This window comes from Anser anser (genome assembly GCF_964211835.1).
Source record: "Anser anser genome assembly, chromosome: 5".
NCBI lineage: Eukaryota > Metazoa > Chordata > Aves > Anseriformes > Anatidae > Anser > Anser anser.
Genome location: NC_139725.1, coordinates 19,661,497 through 19,684,532, shown reverse-complemented (window position 1 = coordinate 19,684,532; position 23,036 = coordinate 19,661,497). Strand labels below are relative to the sequence as shown.

The window sequence follows — 23,036 nt, the reverse complement described above, 5'->3', positions numbered from 1 at the left end:
TTATTCTTTGCATATTGAACTTTGCCAAGTTCAGCTCCATCTGTGCCTTGGTTTTCCTGATCCCATCCATGTACTCTTCCCAGGCCATATATCCCTGCTCCCACTACTTATGCATTTCCTTCTTACACTTCAGCTTGACCAGCAGGTGCTTACTCAGCCGTACTAGTTTCCTGTCTTCCCTGCTTGATTTGTTACACATGGGAACCAATACCTCTTGTGGTCTGTGAAAAGCGTCCTTAAAGAGCTGCCATCAGTTAATTTATCTCTAAGGACGATTTCCCAAGGAATACCATCCACTAGTTCTTTAAACTACTGAAAGTTTGCTATCCTAAAATTCAGGGTCCTGACTCCTTGCCAGGCTCATTATCTCTCAAGGTCACAAACTCCACCCATGGAGTAATCACTGCAGCACAGACTGCATCCAATCTTGATCTCTTTAATCAGTTCACCTGATGGTGATCAGCAGGTCCAGTAATGCTTCTCCTCTGGCTGTTGCATGACATATCATGCAAAATGCCAAATCATCACTCTGGCCTCTTCCTCACTTTATTCCCCTGTGCCCATGCGACCACTTGCACTCAACAGTTCGTTAGAGAGCTCCTTCATGGCTCTTGATTTTGCTGCAAACAGGCAAAGCCGTCATGTTCAGCACCAAACACATTGTTGAGAACCAGGGAATTAGCAAGTTGTCTTCGTTCAGCCTCTACTCCAACTTGTACGTTCAGAGTCTACCAGGGAGTTGACACAACGAGTACTGTGTAAGAGTGGAAGCACTAAGACATCACGTACTAGTTTCCAGCTGGCTCTTACAGCAGTGTCATAGAAGTTGCCACTTTCTATTGCACAAGCATCTGTAGTCTTTTCAACAGTTTCATTGTTTCTCAGTCAGAGCTCGTCTCAGACTTCTGCATACAACTATCCAGCCTCTAGTATTCAAGGCACATTGTTGTCTTATTTTAGGTGGCAGTAATGACCACAGAAGGGGAACAGAGCACTTTCGTCATTTTAAATTGCTTTGTTCTGGTACCAGAGACATATCACCAATCTTCTCAAAGTCTGCAGCATATGCACAAGGCATGTTCCTTAACAGCAATTTCCTCAAGAAGAATGTCAATAAACAGCAACAGAACAATTGACTCAGTCTTGACACACCGTTTTCTAGCACCTTGTTGAGACTGAAATAAGGACAGGCTCAGAAGTACAACTTAAGGCTGCCTAAGGTAATGGTTTAGGTATTATATCAGTATTGCTCTTGCAGTTATCACTAAACATTGTATCTAAGGTGTAGAAAGGACAACTAAAATGGGGATAGAATTCCTACTCAGGAAGTAAGCTGAGAACCCAACAAGAAACCCCCTAAATTAGAGGCCAGCTCTGCCAGTCTTGAATTCTTTTTAGCACTGAATAATGATTTTTAGCACAACTTCCAAGAAGAGAGGAACACGTCACTACCCAGACCATAGGCAGGAGAGGGGTGGGCATCATGGCTTTGAATCCCTTTGGCTAGGGAGAGAATTGAACCTAGGCAACTCTTGTGGCATAGCAACTGTGTATTAGTGCACTGACATAACAACTCTATCACGAAAAAGTGGAGGAACACCTCTTTTATCTCCATTTTAGAAAGAAAATAAACATAAATATTCTCTGAAAAGCACGGTCCAGACAGAATATCAAGCTTGTTTCAAGCATGCCTATGGGATTAGTCCCCTCAGGCAATACGGCAGACAGGAAAAACTAATATGCTCCACCCTTAAGTGGATGATAAGAGGAAAATTGCTCGGTGAGACAGTTCTGTACATGCACAGAAGTATAACTCAGCATTTGAAGAGCTTTAGAATAATAGCAGAACCTACTGAGCCAGATACAAGCAACACTTGAAGGTATTTTAGGTGGGAGACTAGGACATAACCCTCTATGGCATCCAACTCTATTGTAGACGTTGTCTATTTCTTGTTGATTGCCCCATAATGGATATTTATTATATACACTTTGTGACTTTCTTCATGTCAAACAAAGCTGTCCTCCAGTCAATTATTTAAGAGCTTATGAAATAACACTGAAGAACTCTGGCAATATTTTGCAAGTGCAGATGGGAAGAGGAATCAATTAACAAGTCTAATATGGGATTAGCTTTATCCTTTGGAAGAGAGAGGTCAGGGCTTTTTTTTTTTTTTTTTTTCCCTCCCCCCTCAGAAGTCTCTGGACTCTGTAGTTTTGATTATTCAGAAAGGCAACACCTTGAAACAAACATTTTTGTTTAACAGCTGGCTGAATAACTATGAATTTATATCTACCTGAAATGACTGGAATAAGGCAAAGAAACTTTGAGGATGCAGATACAGTTGGGTGTACAAACTGAACTCTACCAAGCTTTTATTTCCCCTTATTTCAAATAGAATTAAACTTTGAAACCCTATGAGAATCTGGGAATAGGATTGTTGTATAACAAAAAGCACACTGCATAACCTGCAAGACACATTGTATTTACATGAGCAGAACTCATTTCCTAACAAATGTGTCACGTTTCTTTGGCTCTGCAGTTCTTGCAGCCCTCCTTGCTGTTAGAGCCCTCTGAAGGTTGACATTTGTTTACTGTATAACAGGGTGGCCATTTGTGCCATCACTAACTTGTGGGGAAAGGATCCTCTGAGATACCTCTGGGAATCTGACAATTTTGGTGTATCTGTATAAGAAAAAACGCTACTAGCAGAATCTTAGTATAAACTCCTGAAGAAAGTATTCTGCAAACTGCTTCCCTGATTTCCTTCGTTCTTCAAGGTATTCCAGATTACACACAGTGCCTTTCAGGGAACATTAAGTTTATGAAGAATTTTGGATGCCAAACTAAGTGGCTTGCCAACTGCTCACCAGGAATTACCCCAAATTCTTGAAGTTTGTGAACTATGTTAGAACTAGACAAAGTTACACCAGCTTCATGCATGTTAATAACCTTTACGAAACAGGTAAAGAGAAAAATCAATATTGACACAGAGCCCACTGTAGGATCAGTTAAGGAGACAAATATTTTAATTAAAAGGAGGTTGCAAAAAGACTGACTCAATCAATTAATACATTCAAACAAGTAGAACACTAGCAAAATGAAATGAATAATCACATTGATTCGTGAGACTGAAACCAGGAAGAACCATTTTGTGTCAGTCATGTCTTTAGAGAATTTCAGCAGGACCCAAGATCTCCACAGCTTTTAAGTCTCACTAGTAATAAAGCATAGGGATCCTTAATACTTAAATTACCTTCACCAGGAAGAGCATTTTTAAAACTTCTTCATCTTTTACCAAGTAGAGGAGGCAGTGAAACCCCTGCATTCATCTTAAGACAGTACTAACACTTAAGTACTTCTAAAAAAATGTTACTACTGTTACACATAATTGCGGATAACTGACCTCAGCTTTGGAAAAACAGAATTATTTTAGGTAGTAGTTAGAAGGGATTTTCAAATTACACTCGAAGCAGTTTCTGAATAACAGTACGTTTTAATCTAAATCTTTTTCAATGACATCTGTTGGCTATTTTTAGGAAATAAATAAATGAGTGTTATTAGTACCTGCACATGCAAGTTGTAACTAAAAAAAAATGGACATGTTCTTAAAAAAAAAAGTCCAAACTCCTTCTGCTCTCTTGGAATCTTTAACTTATGGGCTTGGTAATATTTGTCACTTAGAAGAACACTGATGTTGTCTGTAGCTTGTAATGCATGCAATTTGCTCCTCAATGGGTTGCAGATGTGTCTGCTTGTCCACAGTGATATTTCACTTAAAGTTCTTTTGTTTTCCCCTTCTGCATGGTTTGTCCACTGAAAGCCTGAGGCACAGAGTTCTGGATTTGAATGGCAGAAGAGAAGAATTCCTTTTCTTCCACTTGGTCTTTGCTCTTGCAGGCACATTGTCTACTTATTTGGCATTACAAACTGCATTCACAGTTTTAGGTCAGTTAGGTAAATACACCACAATACAGGTTCTGCTAGTGTGGCACAGTTGTCTCATAATGGACTGTATTTGTTGTAATTCATTTTAGAAAGTGACATCATTTGATAATTCCTTTGCAAGGTCAGCAAGAATAATCACAGGTCATATGCTCTTTCTAAAACAGATACTGACTATCAATCTAAGAATCACAAAGAGGTACTTTATTGTTATCCTTGGATTTCTCTTTTTTCCTTTATTCTAGCTTTTCCAAATAACCATGTTATCATTACTCAACTGTTATCGCCTTCTTTTTGTTTTTGTCCTGCTACTAACTGATGTCTACACATCTCTGTTCTTTCATACATCCTCCATTTCATCTCAGCTCTCATGTCTTCTCATTCACAATTTACCTTTCCCATAACTTTAAAGGACTTTCAGTGAAGATACTCCACTGCAGGCCTACTCCTCCTAGCTTCTTCATTTTGTTGGCTCTCTCACAAACCAATAAGAGAATTCTGCTGTTCTTAGAGACCTACTGTGCCTTCCACACAGGCTGTCACTACGCTTTCCACTAGCGGAAAATGCACAGGACCATAAGTAAGGAGGGGCTAGGTCCTTCTTGGGGCCAAACAGCTAAGTACGGTGTACAAAACCTATGAGTTAGTTCCAGGAAAGGAGCAGGTTCCTGGGGATGCTGAAGTAGAGGAAAAATTTGTGAGGACCAGAAAGGCCTTCATGGAATGAGAGTTTGATTTATAGGTACGATTTAATTGGTTTTGGTTTTTTTTTTGGATACAGGAAACTTAGTTGCCTAACAGCCTAGGTATGCAGATTCCCATATGTCCTTGAAATCACTTGGAAATAAGTATTTAGATAAAAATTAATACATATAAAAGTCAATAAAAGCAAATATAGGACCCTATATAACCTTGTAATCTGGAACCACTCCTCAATGCCTAGGTTCCTGAGTCTCATTCAGAGCTGGTCTACTGAAACTAGGAGTTTTAGAAGTACTCTAACATCAGCAAGAATCTATAAAGCATCAAATCAGAAAGCTAATCAGACAGCACAGTCACCACTCAAATACATATATTTATACATCAAAAAGTCTGTATAGTATGTATTATTTTTGACTGCATTTAAACTAGCTCTTTTAGGTGTAAAACTTAGCATCCAGTTATCTACTTCCCTATGCAATTCATGAACAGTACATTTTATAACACCTAATTTCACTAGTTAGAGCAAGTAGTGCAGATGTGATCACTAGTGCTGGCAACATACCCCGGACCATCTTGTTCTTTTTGTATACCTATTTTATCTATTCTAGAATATCCTTTAAAGATCACCCCCCATCCTAATGTGTTCTGACTTCCTGCAGTTTGATTTGTCCTATCCATTTTCACTGAGCCACTAAGCCACCACTATGAATTTCCATTTAAATTTTCCCATAAGCAAGAAGCTGGGCTGCTTTCATCCCTCACCTACACAGTAAATTGGCCAAGCTTATTCAAGAGCTACTTCTCCCAAATTTAAAGGCCCACTTTAACACGGTTCTGAATGCTGAGTTTGAGAGCAGCGCAAAATAGAAATACTGTGGTTCAGAACAAGGAAAAAAAGGTATCTTTAATCCATTCCCCCCCCCCTTTCTTTCTGAAAGTTGCTTTGCCCAGCTCCCAAGTTCCTATGCCAAAAGCCACAGACACTCTGTTTGTCTTCACTGACTCTTTGCAGCAGCTGTCTGGTGAAGAGGTTCCCTCTGAGAGCTGCCAGTTTCTATCCATGCAGATAGGCTTCAAGCCAGTGTTCCCCAGACTCCTTCAGTGAGCTGCCAGAAGAGAAATTTAAAAAAAAAACAAAAAACACTTATGGAGAGGCACTATTCGGCTTCAGGGGAGGCAAATTGCTAACAGTAGCAGTTCAGAGGGGAAAAATATACTTGCTTAAGGAATGAAGATGGTTTGAAGTGGGGAAAACATGAAAAAATAGATTAAAAACTGCATTGAGAGAGTTCTTCTAGAAACAGGAGAACTGGGAAGAATATAGTTTTTACAGTAGATGAGTGGAATAAGCTGTGTCAGAGACAGCAGCAGTGCCTGGAAAGGCTCCAATATACTGTGCCTGAGCTAACAAAGCAAAATTTGGGCTCTGGATAACACCAGACATTTCTCCTGTTCCTAACAGGTGGCATATGCAGCAAGGTGTGGTGGAAGGGGAGTTCAAACCATTCCTTCTTATTAAGGGAGTATCTCTCCTGGCTTCCCCTGAGTGGCCTTGACAGTTTTAATCCCAGGCAATATGCTAAATACCTAGCGAGCATTTTTAAATAGAATACGAAAACCACAAGACAGATATATGGAATGCTGTTTCCTTAACAGAAAGAGCACTTCTATATATAAAGATGCCTGTATCATGGCTGAGGGCTAGAACACTGTGTGATTGGACCTGATACTGGGAATTCCCTCTCAATGAGATCATGGCCTCTCTCTTCATATTACCAACTGCAGTTAAAAGTGCTTTAAGGAAAAAATAAATAGGTTTGATCACTCCACAGATATCAATTTAAAATGGTTGCTTATGTGCATGTCCCTCACTTGCATGCTATTACAGAGCAAAACTGTTGTGTTAATTGATACTTACTGCAAAATATCTACAAAGGCTCTGAGTAAAGTCTTGCTTTTATACTCAATGCCATGCTTGTCACAAAGGGCTTTCACAAGAGGAGCTGCTTTCCAGTAGTTATGTCGAGGCATTGTGGGGAAAAGGCTGCAGAATTGAATAAGATTTAGCTATTGTAGGGCTTAGCTTGCACCATGCCCTGGTCACATTGTTCAAAACATTTCCCAGCCATCCCCCAAAATGAGAGCAAAGAATCTTCTGATGAATATAGTTTCACGTGAGACTACAAGACTTTTATCACTTTTAAGTGCCCCATATTATTCCCACTAATCATACTCACTGGTGTTCAATTTGAAAGTTCAAGTGCCCAGTGAACCAGTCATTGAACAGAGATTGGTTCACATTGCACGTTGCATGGAGCTGGGAGGAAAAGAGACATGATTTAGCTATTGTATAATTTTTCTGAAAATCCAGATAATTGAACCCCGGCAATCATTTCCCATCCTTATCTAACATAAAAAGCAACTCAGTGTCAGGGATCATTACCTTCATTGCCCTTAAGAATTAAAGAAAGTCTAGATTGAAATGGATTGTTAAGATACAGCTTAATTTGGTTCTTGGCTCAGGAATAGCTTCTTCACTGACATCCACATAGGCCTGAATGTGATTCTTTTAAGAGCTTCTCCTCACTTCTTTCATTTGGATAGAAAGAAAAGATGCCTAAGAAGAAGAAACAAAAAGCATTCTTCTGGACTCTTCCAACTTGTACAAGTGGAATCAAATGGAAAAGTATGAGGACAAAATCTGTGTACACATGTACAGATGAGCTTCTTCTCCAATAAATTACACATCTTGGGTAAGTTTCTTAAATCTAAGTGTCCTATTTTCCATCTTAAGAGTTTGAAAGTTTTTGACTACTACAGAAATACACAGCTGAATGCAGAAAACAGCAATGACAAACCTCATTATGAAAGCATTAACATTAGCTATGAGAAGAACAATACTATCTTTGTCCTATAATTCAGGACTACAGATCCAGTTTCCAGAAGAAAGGAGATTCTCACCTGAGTAGATACCCAGTCTTTGTTCTTATCATAATCAATGTTCATTGGAATGTGATTCATCTGCGAGACCCAAATAAACCATGTACTCTCTAGATACCTGACCAGATAAACACAGGAACACATTTATGTTATCTCTAATCTCATCCAAACTTGTCATTAAAATACAGTTAGGCAACTGACACAAAAAGGGCCAGGGAGTAGGGGGAAAAGCTTGCTCTCCACTGGCAGTTACTAAGGAGGCCCCAAAAATCAATTGCCTGAAAATATTTATCTATCCAGCCTCTTAAGTCTTGTCTTATATAACAGGGCACTTTTACATAATTCACTATTTTCTGTTCCCTGCCTTTCCCTCCTCTTAGGAGTTGCCTCCTAACTTTTAAGAACCACTAAATCTGTAGTTGCAGATGGCCCTGAGCAGCCTCCCCACCACCTCCAGTTTATAATGTTTTTCTTGGCTCACTATTTGTTTCTGTGAAAAAATATAATTTTGTAAAGTCTGACTAGTATGCATAGTATGACTAAGTTTTATTGATTTCCATTCACGTTCATTATTGTTTACTGATATTAGTTGTGGGGTCTTTGGGTATGCTGTGTGTTACCTGGACATCCAGTAATACACCATGAAATTGCTAAATCCCATTAAAGGAACATACATGAGACAAACTCGGATGTTGAAAGACACAATCAATAACAGTTCCTGTATAAAAAGAAAGAGGAAAAAAAATAAAAGAGATGCTTTTGTTGAGAAAGTCCCTCTATCCCTCCACTTCCTCCTCTTCTCTTCACTTGAACTGCAGCATAAAATACGTTCCTTGTGCAATCAAGAAGTGACATAATCATTCTGCCTCCTGAGTGTATCCCCAAAATATTCCCATTGCACTCACTTTACCATCAGTAACTAAACACCAGCAAATAGACCCATAATCCCACTCCATCTAGGTCTGATAGTTTTCAGTTAGCTTTTATTCTGCTGCTAAAAGCCTCATCCCAAAAAGTCACTCTGGACTTGTTGAGAGAGTGGCATTCCTGCTGCAGCAAGTCTCGAATCAGCCTTTTCTACCCCAGACCCCACAGTCACCTCAGCTGAAGGGTGATGTAGCCACATAGCAGTGTTGTAGGTCATGCCTAAGGGGCAGCTAAGCACCGCACAGCCCCTTGCTCAATTCCCCACTCCCAGGAGATGGGGTAAGAGGAAAGGAAGAGTAAAAGCAATAAAACTTGTGGGTAGAGATAAATATTGCTTAGTAAATGAAGAATTGGAAGACAGAAAAAAATACAAAACAAAGCAAGTGACACAAAAACAGTCACTCGCCACCTCCTACAGGTAGCCTGACATCCAGCCTGTTCCCAAGCAAAAGATGGCTAATCTCCCTAAACCCCTTCTTCTCCCTTTTATTGCTAAGCATGACATTTTATGGCATGGAATGTCTCTTTGGTCAGTTTGGGTGATCTGCCTGGTTGTGTCTTGCACTAGTCATTGGTGGGTGTGGAGGGATGAGAGGCAGAGTGAGAAACAGAGAAAGCCCTGATGCTGTGCAAAAGTGGTTTAGCCATAGCTAAAAATGTTGGTGTGTTATCAGCATTTTTGTCACAAATCTAAAACACAGTACTACATGATCTGCTAAGAAGAAAATTAACTCCATCCCAATCAAATACAGTACAAGTGGCAATATCTGTTGAAAGGTTTCTAGTCAGTGCAAGCAGTGCTTACCAACCACTTTTTCCTCTTGATTGCAAAGTAGAATACAGACAGCTGGAAGAAGGGTACAAGGGCAAGTGGGGCCAATACTGAAGGAAAGAATGAAAGCAGAAAAACATTTATAACACTCCACCATAAATCTTACAGAAAGCAATTTTTCTTTCACTGCAAAGAAGAATCTATCTCCCATTTACACTGACCTTTATGTTTCTATATAATCTGTTCCTCTTCTCATTCCAGCACATATCACTTCTTCTTTTCTTTCCCATCTGGTTTTCTTTCCTATCCCTTTCTTCCTCACACCTGATTAACCCTTTTATGGTACCCAACATCACATAATCAGGGACAGTTACTCCTTACATGAAGTGTCCTTAATGTGATGGTCCCTGAAGCTGTGACTTTAATGGGAGTATCTTTAATGCCATTATTTTGGGAAGGAAATGCAGGTGTGATTATTGGGTGGGGGTTCCTACAGCACTCCAAGAAAGCAGAAATACTCACAGATGAAATATTTATGCTGATAATTATAAGGCATGAACTTCTTCTTTTTTTTTCCAAGCTGGAAAAAAAAAAAAAGACATTGTAATGGGCTAGTTGGAGAACTGAGACACTTCATGAGATATTCCTTATTCCTGTATAACAAACTTATTTAACATACCTCTTAAATCTGTCTAATCCTACCTCTCTTATTGAAAAGCAAGTACTGAACTCCCAAAGCAGTGGAGAGAAACAGATTTCATCTGAGCCTCTACATCCAGATATCAGTATATGCAGATGTGAGAACACAGCAATTTTTAGGAAGAGTTCCAAAACTCATGATAAGATAGAAAAATACTCAAAAATAACAAAAATGCTCAGAAGGCATTTGAATTTTGCAGGGGAAGTTTTCAGTGATGGTGATGAACATCCCAGGTTTTTGAGTGGTAAAGAAGACAGTGGTCAGAAAATACATAAGAATTTGGATGTTATCCTATAACAACTAAAATCATTTCTACAAGATCCAAGTAGTAAACACTCTACAAAGGCATCTGCCTTTTTGTCGAATATTTTAACTTCATGAAACAGCAAAGAGATTAAATATTTGTATAGCATAAGTACTTTTATTGCTTCACAGTGTTTTTTTCCACTGTTCACACAAAAGGATTCTTGATATCATCTGCAAATTTTGTGCTTCTGATTCTTCAAAGGACAAAATAATGAGGTAGAGCAAACTATTTCCCCTGTTACTGACAAAAAAATCAAAAATATTTACACTAGATCCAACCAACTGAAACCAACCAATCAAACTGAACTAAATTAAACCACTGAAATCCATTTTACCCATCCACAGCGTGCCTGACTCATTTCTGTTAAAAGCAGAAAAAGATGAGAACTAATTTCCTACACTTTCGTTCTAGATACTGCACATTCATGCTAATATACAGCCATGAGAGATCTTTCAGAAGATAACTGGCTAAATTCTTCCAGGTTTCAGCTAACAGTTTTCTATGAATAAATATTTTGTATAAGCTCTCTTCCCAGGAGTCTTTCTGAGACAGTGGAGTTGGAATTTTCTACATGCATTGGAGAACTACAATTTCTTTGCTTATTACTAGCTGAAGGAGAAAGACACATAATTTAAAGAGGATGTTTTAGCTAACCAAGAGGCCCTTTCTTCGCCCTGTGAGTAAACAGAATTGCTGGGGAAAGAGAAGATAAAGAGACCTTATTTAGCCTAATGATATCTCAAATCACAGGAATGAGGGGGAGCTGTGTTCATGGTTTTAATTTTTATAAAAGTAAAAAATTTATGATTAATAAATAATTTGCTATAGTGGTGCAAGATTTAGGTGCAAAGCAGCTCCCACAACCAAAAAGACCACAAGGGAACATCTGACTATCTACAATATCACTAACAATATCTAACACCAATCACGTGAACTGACTCACTCTTTAGAAGGGTTTCAAGGTGCTTACCATGCTCTTCTAGCAACATAGAGAACTTAAGTACTGAATTTAAGACTTTACTTCCCAGGACCTATCGCCTAAGCATCATGATAACCAGGTCAGAGGTAGGTGCTTAAGTTAGATACATCAAACTGGAACCTTGGCATGAATGATAGACCAACAGATAGAACAGATAGACCAAGAGACTGTCAGACCTTCAAACATTTTGGAAATTATGACAGGTTCAGCCAGAAAGTGACAATCCATGTTTTTATCCATGTTTTTATACTTCAGTCTATAGCTTTCTGTCTTTAAATCTTTTATGGCATAATTTTGACTTTTTGACTATTTGCTTCTCCAGGCTATATCTTAGCATTGTCCAGATGCCCCCACACTCACCTCCACTGAGAGTGTCTTTCCCAAGCTGAACAAGAGAGGGTGCATATTGAGATCAGGGTCTTTGCGGAAGCAGTTGGGTTTGGCATGGTGCTGGTTGTGCAGATGATTCCACCAGCTAGCAGGTAACCCCTGCAGGAAAAGTCAAAGACCAGGAATTCAAATTCGAACAATATCAGCAATTCCATCGCTATTTATTCACCTGTTATTGAATGTTGCACTGCACTTTCCTCACAAGTAGTGCCGCCTGAAAGTAGGGACACTCCCATTCATTGCTTCGACCAGATTAGCCCCAGAGAATATTCCCACAGTGAGGCAATTACCTTCAGAATATTTATCACAATGATCTGCAGCAGATGATTCCATTTAGGCTTCCTGAAGACAGAGCAGTGTCCCAGATCATGTTGGAACCAGCCCATCTGGATCTAGAAGACAAAAGGATCACCAGAGAAACTGAATCACAGCAGTGTTGTATTAATTTGCGCATGGGAGCCTCTGTAACTCCACAGCGGTAGTTCATCTTCCTCCTGTTTTGAGGAAGAAACACTACTTGCAGTCCTATCTGCTCAGTGCTGAGAACTTTCTTCCTGGCCACTGTCCATCAAAGCTGCTCAATGCCAGATATGGATTTTATTGTAGCAGCAAAGTGTCATTACAATTAATATGTCTGTTACAGCATATGTCTATGACTGCCATTGCAAATATATATAATTTCCAAGTAACCATCTAGAAAGTGCAAGACTTTCTAAATCCAGAGCTTCCACTCATTTCATGAATGGATGGACTAATGTAGGGTTTCAGCACTACTAAGAAAGTCTTGCTTTCCTCTCACCCTCCAACTTCTCCCACCCAAGAACCATAGAGTCCTGTTTCCTCCTTTCCTACTCTGACCCTGGCATGTTTCATGCCTTTCTATGAGTTGAATTAGTTTAGTAATCCAGCAGAAAACTCTTCAGGGTTAGCAAGCGGAGTCAGCTCCTAAAGGACCCAACAAACACCAGAGCCATCAGACAATAAGCAGAATGTGGAGCTGGAAGAGGAACTGGGAATGAATGCTGCCTCTTCTCTCTAGTGTGAGTGATTAGATCAGCTCATCTCATCTTGTGAAACTGCCAGCTCAACCTCATAGCACCCCACCAGCCATAGTGAGCAGCTTGTCAGCAAACCTAGACTTGCTGGAAGCAATGAAAATTGTGATGTAGAACATGGTTGTTGTCTTCAGCCAGCTTATTAGATCTAAGAGAAGGCAATAAAGTGATGACTGGAATATATTTCATTAATCCTCTCCATCTGGAAGAAATGACATATCTGCACTGATGAACTGCTGTCAGTGTTTTACCTGAGCAATGGTGAAGAACGCCATGCCAACAAGGAAAGGCACTAAGGATATCCCAAAGTACCAGATCATGAGCCAGGATGCAGCATCGAGTACCAGGAGGTGAAGAAAAATCATGAAGAAAAAGGTGTAATTTGGCTTCAGAAGTCCCATCTTCTCGACGGTGCAGCGCAGCTCACGAAAGTCCTCTAAAAGTGACTTCTGTGGGTAAAGTGAGTGTTAATGGACTAGCTACTTTAAAAACATAATGCAGCAGACACAGGAATCCCAGAGTAGCCATGGAACTCAGTGGGGATCTCTACCAGAAGGGTCTCTGTGCAAGAATAAGCATGAGATCAATAGATCTCAGCTTTGCTTTGACATTGGAAAAGAAGTTGCTGATGGGCTGTGTTAGTGAGACATCAGAGTAGGAAGAACTGAGATGACTTTGGCCATTCGTCACACCCAGGTGTGGATCTAGCTTTTCTGGAACAGCACTGCATGTTTCCATGCATGACTACGGGCAGCTACCTCCCCACCACCCAGCCTATGGCACAGTGTCAGTTATGCTGTTCCAGAAATTATATCTGCTACCCCCTCTTTCCAATTTCTCCTCCCCTGCTGAACCCCAATCCATTAGATTCTAGGACACTCACTTTTTTATTAGACTCAAAGCTGGGTTGATCTGGTGCCAGCTCCCCGATCAGCAGTGATTTCAAGTATTTTCTCACCAGAGCCTTGTCATTGTGAAATGCTACAAAAGCATCCTGAAAAATACACAAACGAACGCAATAAGAAAGGTGTACTGTTAAATGCCAGATGCCAAGCCTCTTTTTTTTTTCCCAGACCATTGATATAATACATAATCCTGATTCCTTTTTTTTCAGAGACCTTCAGATTTTTGTTCCTTTAGTTTAGTTCCTGTAGTTCCTTGCCATCCACAGGAGCTAGGTCCAAGGAAGCTGGAGAAGTTTCAAGAAACTAGATGGCATAAAAATATCTGGGTGAGGCTGGTAATAAGCATGAACATGTTTGATGAAAAACTATTTGCAGAGGGAACATGCTCTTTCATCTGTTAGTTTCAACACAGTCCTTCCTTAGAAGGCTTCAGCCAGCAGCCCTGCCCTATGGATAGGACTCAGGAATAGGAAAACACATCAGTGAATGACGTGTCTCTTTGCCATGCTTAGAATACAATGATATTTTTGAAATCCTGTCTTTATTACACTAGGGCCCAAGGAAATATATGCTGAAGTTCCATACACAGCAGGAATAACTGGTTATCTCTTACAGTTCCCTCTTTTCAGAATAATTGATATTCTGGGCATCCGAATTACACAAGTGACACAAACTGATCTGTTCAAGAACCATTCATAGTACCAGTTTCAAAATGAAATATAAAATATGGAATAATAAAAAATAAAAAAAATCACAGGAAACTCCAGACAAACCACAGCTCTTCTGTAACTCATCTCCTCAGTGAATGTTCCAGAAGAAAAGTGAAGACACTGACCGTACTCCTTTATCTTCCAGAAAGAGTAGATGCAGCAAAACCCTCAGTGTCTGACCATCCATGCTCATGCTTATTTTAGCTCTGATAATAAATGGGAGTGATCTGTTAGTCAGGACAAAAACAAATCTGCACACTTCTGGACAAGAATAGGATTTCCCTTGTGCAGTCATTCCCCTTGACTCTCTGTTCAGATAAGGCCCATCCTTGAGCACTACAGAAGTCAGAGAAAGGTGACATTTTGAACCGATGAGCTTTCAACAGACCTGGTGGCCCTTTGTCAAGGCGAATAATCAGAAACCCTGTCCAAACCCATAGGTCTGGGGAAATCTTTCTGTTGTTTTTGTGCTCCTCATCCTGCAGGTTTTTGTATGTTTTTATGTAGGTTCCTCTTCCCAGGAATTCTAAAACTGAATAAAGCAGTAAGTATCTATACAGGAGCTTAAAAAAGGCGCCAGAGGCCTTTTATGCATAAGCTCCTATACACAATTTCAGTATTATAGATCTGTATCAGAGAAATGAAAGTTTTTCCATCCTGCAACATGTTGTTTATCCTCTTTGCTCTTAGGTTCTGATTAACATCTTCTGAGAGGTTAACTTTTAGGAAATCATCTGCAAGGCACCTGACCCCCAACATCTGACATCAATGTAATGCCCTGCAGAGCATGTTGTCTATATATGCAAAGTAATGCATATAGAGGAAGATAATTCTCACCATATATATAAGATTATGAACTGTATTGGTCAAGAGTACTTGGTAAAAAAAAAAATAAAAAAATCCTGGACTTTAGGCAATGTCACATATCAGACAAATTCTTGAGACATCTTCCAGTTCTGCTTTTATGTAAAAGTGTACATTTCTCAGAATATATGAACAATGGATTTAGTAGCATTTTAAAAACAAAGATAATAATAAAGATTAGCTGAATAAAAAAAATCAAAAACATGACAGAATGTCATCAAAATGAATAAATCCATAGTGCTGGATGACTGCATGTAGTTCTGGTCCTTCTGTCTTCAAAACAGTGTAGTATAGCTATACACAGGCAACAAAGATGGTGAGAGTTCTGATACAGCTTTCTTACTAGAAGACTACCTTGGGAAAGAGGTAACAGGTTAAAGAGTTTTCAAAATCACGAGTAGCATTGAGAAACGGATGGAAATATATTCACAATTTCATAACATAAGAATAATATGATCAGGAATAGGGTTTAAAATGTATGAAAGTAATAGTGAGGCATAATGAGGAAAAAACAGATTGTACTATTATTGTCACAGGGAATACCACAAGATCAAAGGTCATTCTTTGAACTCATTCATACCAGACAAATTCACTGTTGATAACACCTATGTGTGTCTATAAAGCATGATAATCTAAACAGAGTCTTGAGCTAGAGGTCCCTAGCAGTGGTGGCTGTTGAAGCTGGGAGGGCATAGCCTGGGGAAAAAAGCATTCTAAGTATTCCATATTCCTATACTCCTTTTGCAAAAGTCCAGTAATGGAAACTTCAGGAGACAGCAACGGGGATCACTAAAATGGCTTGGTCTGTCTGGTCTTACATTCTTAAGTCTGGCAGCCTCAATGTCCCTATTGCTGCAGCAAGCCCATTACAGCATGGCACAAAACATCAGCAGAAAGGGTTGTGTACATTTAAAATGGGCACATTAATCTTTACAAACACAGTTTTCGTGGAAAGAAAGACTTTTAGCATGGGCAGCATGCTTAACTCTTTTTAAAGACTACGTTGAGTTGGTATACACAAGTTTTACTTGAAAAGACTGACAGAGAAGATTACAGGCTGGTTAGAGAGGTGACAGAGGCTGGTGGGCAAGATTGGTGCTCCTTCTTCAGCCAGTTTTTGATGCAGCACTGTTGGCAACCTCACATCATCCTATACAGATACTGCACAGTGGACAAACAACCCTTCCTTTAGATCAGTGTTGTATCTGACAGCCTGTGAACCTACCAGAGCTAGAGAAAAAAACAAAGGAGACCCAGAAGTTTTTCTTCATTTGAGAACACAGGTATTTTTCTGCCTCATTTTCAGCTAGGGTGAAAGGAATGATTTGTGAGTAATAGCTTCTCTGATCCATTTTGGTCTATGAATTAGGAAATGCTATCCTATTTTACAAACTGAAAACTGATGAATAATCAACTTTCTTGAAGTTAGAAAGTCTTTCATGACGAGAAATAAATTTGGGTTCCTGTAATGTAAGTTTATATCCTAAACCTGGTCATGCTTCTAATGAGCATATGACAATTCAGAAATTCTGTATCAACTTTTATCAAATAGTCTAATTAAAATTAGTTTTTTCTGTCAGCGACCAACAAATTAGAGAAATCCTGTAAATCAAAGGTTTTTGCAAATAATTCTGGAAAATCTACTTTCAGATAATTATTTGTAGATTTTTTTCCTCATCTTATGCAGTCAAATATCATTCTATTGATTTCTGGGTCATTTTTCCTGTATTTTACTTCTTTTTCTCCATCCTTTGAAATAGACATTTCGTCAAGACTCTCTTCCATCACCCACCTGTACAAAAAAAAAAGGTCCTTCCCTTGATGACCCCCTTTTCTCGCTGCACTGCCCCCCCCCAAATTAATTTCTCTTTATGCTTGAATATTACCTCCTCCTTATTCACCACCTTCCTCTCTCTTCGAATTTCATTTGCTTATGTCATATCAGCGTTGCTCAGAGTCCACACTGAGCATACCACCTCCCACCCTCTTCCCTTTCACACTGCTGCAACAGGAACACTTTTCAGGCACCTGGAAGACAGCCTGCCTAATCATGCCTGGTGGCAAGGCAACGTACACGGCTACGCGCTGTTTACATCGGCAGGTAACGCACCCAAAGAGCTTTACAATTTGCATAGCTGGTAACTCTGACCTTGAGGGTAACCAGAATGGTATTTTTACAGACAGCACAGACATATCCACTACGTTATCTGACCAAGCAGCCAACCAGCCCAGGTGTTCTCTGCTGCAGTCCCACCACACCATCCTACCACAGCAATGGCACCACCTTCCTCCACTGTCACCCTACATCTTACCGTCGCATCTTGCCCAGCATAGTGGCTAATAACTCGGCTGCCTCCAGGGTGCTGTTTGGAAAACGTGCTGACATCGTAAACATTCCTGTCAATCACCAGCCACTGCTGCTGACTTTGGCCACGGCCGTTGTGGATTTTGATCTCTTCCCAAGTGAGATGCTGTGGAAAGTCTGAAATGGGTTTTGCCTCCTTTTCAGTGGAGCCAGTCTGTGGAGCCATCTGCGCAGCCAGATGTGCATTCAGCACTGAGATTAATTAGTCTAAGCTTTGCCACACTGCGTCCAGACAGGTGAACCATGTCAGCCTACCCGTTATACAGTCCCACTGGTAACCACTCCCTGTGCTTCTAGGGCTGGTGACTCCCCACCCCTCCATAGCTCCCTCCTCTTTCATGTTCGCACCAGAATCTGACACACCCTTAAATAAAAGCTGTTTCTTCTTGCCCTTTCTTAGTTGCCATTGGAAGGTCTGATTACTCATAAGACCTGTAGGCTACATCATGGAAGACGAATATACATAAGCAGAAACCTTTTAGGAAGATAATGTAAGAGTCTGTTATTCAGTTAAATGAGATGGCAATATAACAGAAATATATATATATTAATGACCTCCTTCATAGAGCATTAGGAACTGGATAAAGTAAACGCTAACTTCTTTCCATAGTGCTGATTGAACATGGCGTTAGCCAGAAGAGAAATCTGAGGAAGACTGTTGGCTGCTCTTCTGCAAGAAACATTCTCTGACCTTCTCAGAAAACTGAAGCACTATCAGCAGCCTGTAATGCTTGAATTTGTCATTAATGTCAACAAATCCTACATTTACCAGATTTACTGTGGAGCTTCATAATGCCATAGCCAAAACATGTCATAGATATGTCTATGGGACAAATATGTCCCATACAGCCATAGCTGTAAGGGAGCCTGTGTGGTAAGCCAAATGTTACCACTAAATATGTCTGTTAACATATCTCATTCAACTGCAATTCAGTTTCAGTTATGTTAGATTGCATATTAGCACCACTTTGTATACAATTGTTCTCGGGGTGTCCTGTGTATACTCCAGTTACTCAATCATCTCATTATTCAGACAATTCATAAGTAAACAACAGATATTGGGGTTGAGACTAAACAACTCCTAACACCAAGTCTGTCTGTAGATTTGGAGTTTCTAAAACTCTGTTTAATGACACTGTAAGTCCTGTGGAAAATGACACCTTAAGTCTTGTGGAACCAAACCTGAAATATCTCTGCTGTTCAGAGATAATCTGGCATATACTAAGGAGGTAAGAATTATCAGCTGTGATAAGTAGTAAAGGCCCTGCTTGCTGATGGTGATTGGAAAAGTAAGGCTGTGCTTTCCAATGGAGTCACATCATTTTTGCAGCTGACCCACGAAAAAACTAAGCCCACAATATATGAAATATTGCCCTACTTCAGATTCAGGAATCGCTTAATCTGGTATTTTATTTTTTATTCTGAAATGACCACCCTTGGGTGCTTTTGAGGAAGGCACAAGCAGTAGGTGCCGGCCATGGTATCCCAGACAGAAAACCATGGCCTCTGCATCTCTTGTGGCCTCTCCAGCCAGTCACCAATGTGACAAGATGGAGGTCTCGGGGAAACACGCAGCTGTCCAGGTCTTGGGCTGCAGGGTGTGCCCGAGTCTTCTGTCGGTGTCCGACAGCAGCAGCAGGGGGTATGCCTGTGGGAGGTGTGCCCTGGTTGAGGAATTGCTTGGCCTGGTGGCGGAGCTTCGGGAGGAGGTGAGTAGGCTGAGGAGCATCACGAGTCAGAAAGGGAAATTGACTGGTGGAAACATACTCTACCCTCCGTGAGACAGACTCACGAGCCTGCCACAGCACAAGTGTCTCCTGCTACACAGAAGACAAAAGTTCCCCCGTTCCGCCAGGCAGTAGCAGGGGACCTAGGCCAAGGGGGGGAATGGAAGCAGGCTCCTGCTCGGGGTGGTAGGTGAGCCCTCTCTCTGCCCACCTCACCTTCCCATCTACCCTTACATAACAGCTATGAGGCTCTAGAACATGACAGTCAAAACAACGATGTAGATGAAAGCCCGTCCCAGCTGGAGAGGATGCCTAAGGCAAGGCAACCTACCCCTGCATCGCTACATCTGTCAAGAAAGAACGAAGGGTTATCGTCATCGGGGACTCCCTTCTGAAAGGGACAGAGGGCCCAATATGCTGACCAGACCCAACACACAGGGAATTCTGTTACGTCCCTGGGGCTCAGGTGAGAGACATTGCCAGGAAAGTCACTCACCTGGTACGGCCCACCGACTACTACCCGCTACTGGTTTTTCAGGCTGGTAATGACAAGGTAGCAAGGAGAAGTCTGAGAGTGATCAAAAGGGACTTTAGGGCTTTGGGGCGACTAGTTAAAGGTTCAGGGGCACAGGTTGTGTTTGCCTCTGTCCTTCCAATAGGGGGGATCGATGTTGACAAGCAGACTTGTCACATTAATGTGTGGCTTCAGAACTGGTGCAACCAGCAGAACTTTGGGTTTTTCGATCATGGGAAGGTCTATGCGACACCAGGCCTGCTGGCACCAGATGGGATGCGCCTCTCTCAGAGGGGGAAAAGGATTTTTGCTCAGGAGTTAGCGGGGCTGACAGATAGTGCTTTAAACTAGAGTCAAAGGGGGAAAGGGATAAAACCAGGCATGCCGGTGATAAGCTAAGGGATGGTGCGCTAGAATCAGAGGGACTGTGTGCTAGTGAGGTCCTTCGGTCTGCTCCACAAAGTGCTGCATGCAATGAGGTGCATTTGAAGGGCTTCTACACAAACTCATGCAGTATGAGGAATGAAATAGATGAGCTAGAAGTCTTGGCCCAGTCCCACAGCTACGACATCATCGGCATAAGCAAAATCTGGTGGGATGAGTCCTGTGGCTGGTGTGTTGCAATAGATGGTTACAGGCTCCTCAGGAGGGACAGGCAGGGCAGGCGAGGTGGGGGGGTGGCGATGTATGCAAAGGAGGGGCTGTGTGGAACTGTGTAGAACTTGAAGTTGGCAATGGCAAAGTTAAGAGCCTCTGGGTAAGGATTAAGGGACAAACAAATAAAGGGGATAGCGTTGTGGGAGTTTATTGCAGACCACCCAGCCAGGATGATGACAGAGGGTCTTGTGGGGAACGTAGTAACTGGCAGCCATCTTGGTCATAGTGACCATGAAGCAAGCGGTTGAGTTTAACATTTTTGATGACAGAAAGAAAACTGCCACCAAAACTTCAGCCCTGGATATGGGGAGAGCAGACTTCAGGCTGCTCAGGGGACTAGTTAGCAAGGTTCCCTGAGAAACTGCTTTTGAAGGTGCTGACGTCCCTCAGTGCGGGTCAGTCTTTAAGCACTGCCTCCTAAAAGCACAGGATCATCAATTCGCAGGTTTGTGTTACTTACATGAGCTAAGCAACTGTATTTTCCAAGCTCTCAACAGGACACACATGACTGGAGAGCCCTCTGCAGTATGCTGAAGAGAACACTCTTTCCCTACAACCACCCCCTCTACTCCCTCAGTAACCACTGTTAACACACTGAACAATTTGTAAAAGGTGTTTTTTTTTAATTTAAGTATACTACAAAACCTTGTTTTTTTTTTGTTGTTGTTGTTTTGTTTTTTTAATAGGCATTCATAACTGAAAACTTCATCCTCTCTTGATGGGATGGGGACTGTCTCACACTGAGTTTCCAAACCAGCGTGGCATATACAGTCACCAAGCACATGAAGAGTGCCACTACTATTTTTTCCTTTCATTATTGTCCGAATTTCCAGGCATATACAGCAAGGAGATACACTGGCCTGGTAGCAGGATTTGGTCATAAAAAGATGATCAGCTTTCAGATCAGCAAAGCACCCCAGAGAACTCAGATTTATCTGTTTTACCTTCCGTGCCCATTTGGTGAGAGTAAGCACACACAAGACTGAACTTAGCTATGTTAGTTAGCTCGAGGTGTGGTCTGTGTTTCTCAAAACATAGATACTTGCCTACTGAGACCTCAAATAAGCAGCTGTTAGCACACATGAAAACATTCAGATTATTTCCTGCCTCCTTCTTTTTCAGTTTGCTACGCAAAAAATTCTGGTCCCCAAGGAATTGATTTTGGTGGCCTCACTCAAGTGAAAAAGAAAGAATGCGAATGAGAAGTGGATGCAACAGTCTGCTCTTGGTGTCAGCGGATAATAGTTGTGAAGTAAAACAAAAATACCACAAATTGCTAATAAACTAGGGCATTTGTTTAATATTCTCCACCTTGCAGAAAAAGCTTGGGAGTTCGTATCTTAAGAAATTCTTAGAATAGCCTAAAAAAAAAGTTACTGATAAAGTTAGATTTATGTTTACTTTAGAGCAAATAAAGACAAAAACTTCTGTGCAAGGAACATTATTGCTTCTTAAACTACTATTTAGCACAGTTTAGACTCAATTTTGAAAGACTCAGCATACTGTCCCATTAAGACTGAGATACCTTATGGATCACAGAATTGTAAAGGTCAGAGCGTTCCGACATAGGCCAGTTTCCTAGAGGTGTTTTGAATATTTTGACATTATTTGTATTATGGCAAAGGAGATGTTACTAACTTTGAGACAATTAAAAAGTACCTGAAATTCTCTCTCTCAGAGGCAGCTATTTCTGAAGAAATAGCAAGTTTTCTTAGAATACAGTGTTGTCAATTTTGTTATTGTATGTTTTCAAGCTACAATAAAGTACTCATATTGCTTCACATTTTTTGTTTACTTCAATTTGCTTGTGCTTTATGTCCCAAATGTCAGATTAATGCATTTCACTGAGATTAATTAAACCCTCCATTTCATAACTGCCAGAGTTCTGTCTCATTGCTTTGCTTTACTCTACGTTGTCAGTTCCAGACAGTATTTAAGTTTTATTTTCTGATCTTGATCTGTTTCTCTGCTAGTTTTCATTTTAACTGTTTTGACCTCTGTTCAAACACACTGCCCAGCCTGCAGCTCTGGCCTGGCCTTTGCATCCTGGGCATATGACTGCACAATAACTATAGATTTATGCATGTGGTTGAGAATAGCTCCCTGTTATATACATTGGTATTTTCAATCATCTAATTATTCATTTTCATAAACTAACAAGGCATACACACATGCAAAACATAAGGCAAACAGTCAGGCTTTTTCTTATAGCTTTGTGCTTACCTGTTCTTGAACTCTACTGGTCACACATCCCTCGAATCTATTTTAGTCTGTAAAATATACTAAGATGCATACAGAGTTTTTTTTTTTTTTTTTTTAACAAGTAAACCCACTGAATACAGAGTTCTAATATGTTTTTTTTTTTTTAAACAACATAATATAACCAATAAAATTACAGGGTGTTATACTGAATTTTTAAATATGAACTCTCCCCTTAATTTTCAAATGTAATTTTTATTATCTGCAAAAGAACACTAAGTGTACCGACATGGTTTTGAAGTTTTGCCATAAAAACTTACCTTTAAAAATATATTTAGTGCCATCACATGAAATTTCAAACAGTTTAAGCGCATACTAAA

At 40.4% G+C, this 23,036-nt stretch overlaps 1 protein-coding gene across 1 annotated transcript; it reads right to left on the bottom strand.

Moving 5' to 3' along the window:
* Positions 1–3,000: 3,000 nt before the first annotated feature.
* On the bottom strand, positions 3,001–22,993 carry LOC310900453 (acyl-CoA (8-3)-desaturase-like). The gene is made up of 12 exons (XM_083838483.1): positions 17,507–22,993; positions 13,599–13,709; positions 12,967–13,164; positions 11,951–12,052; positions 11,631–11,759; positions 9,807–9,864; positions 9,318–9,394; positions 8,206–8,303; positions 7,607–7,703; positions 6,883–6,962; positions 6,564–6,689; positions 3,001–5,751 (listed from the first exon to the last, which is right to left on the bottom strand). Exons 1-12 carry the CDS (start codon positions 17,723–17,725, stop codon positions 5,700–5,702), a joined length of 1,347 nt encoding a protein of 448 aa, XP_083694609.1. The 5' UTR covers positions 17,726–22,993; the 3' UTR covers positions 3,001–5,699.
* Positions 22,994–23,036: the final 43 nt, after the last annotated feature.

Coding starts and splice junctions, on each gene's coding strand:
- LOC310900453 (XM_083838483.1), bottom strand. CDS start 17,725: ATGGCTCCACAGACTGGCTCCACTGAAAAGGAGGCAAAACCCATTTCA. Junction 9,395..9,806: donor TCAGCATAAATATTTCATCT/GTGAGTATTTCT, acceptor TCTTTCCTTCAG/TATTGGCCCCACTTGCCCTT. Junction 5,752..6,563: donor GCCTTTGTAGATATTTTGCA/GTAAGTATCAAT, acceptor CTCTTCTGGCAG/CTCACTGAAGGAGTCTGGGG.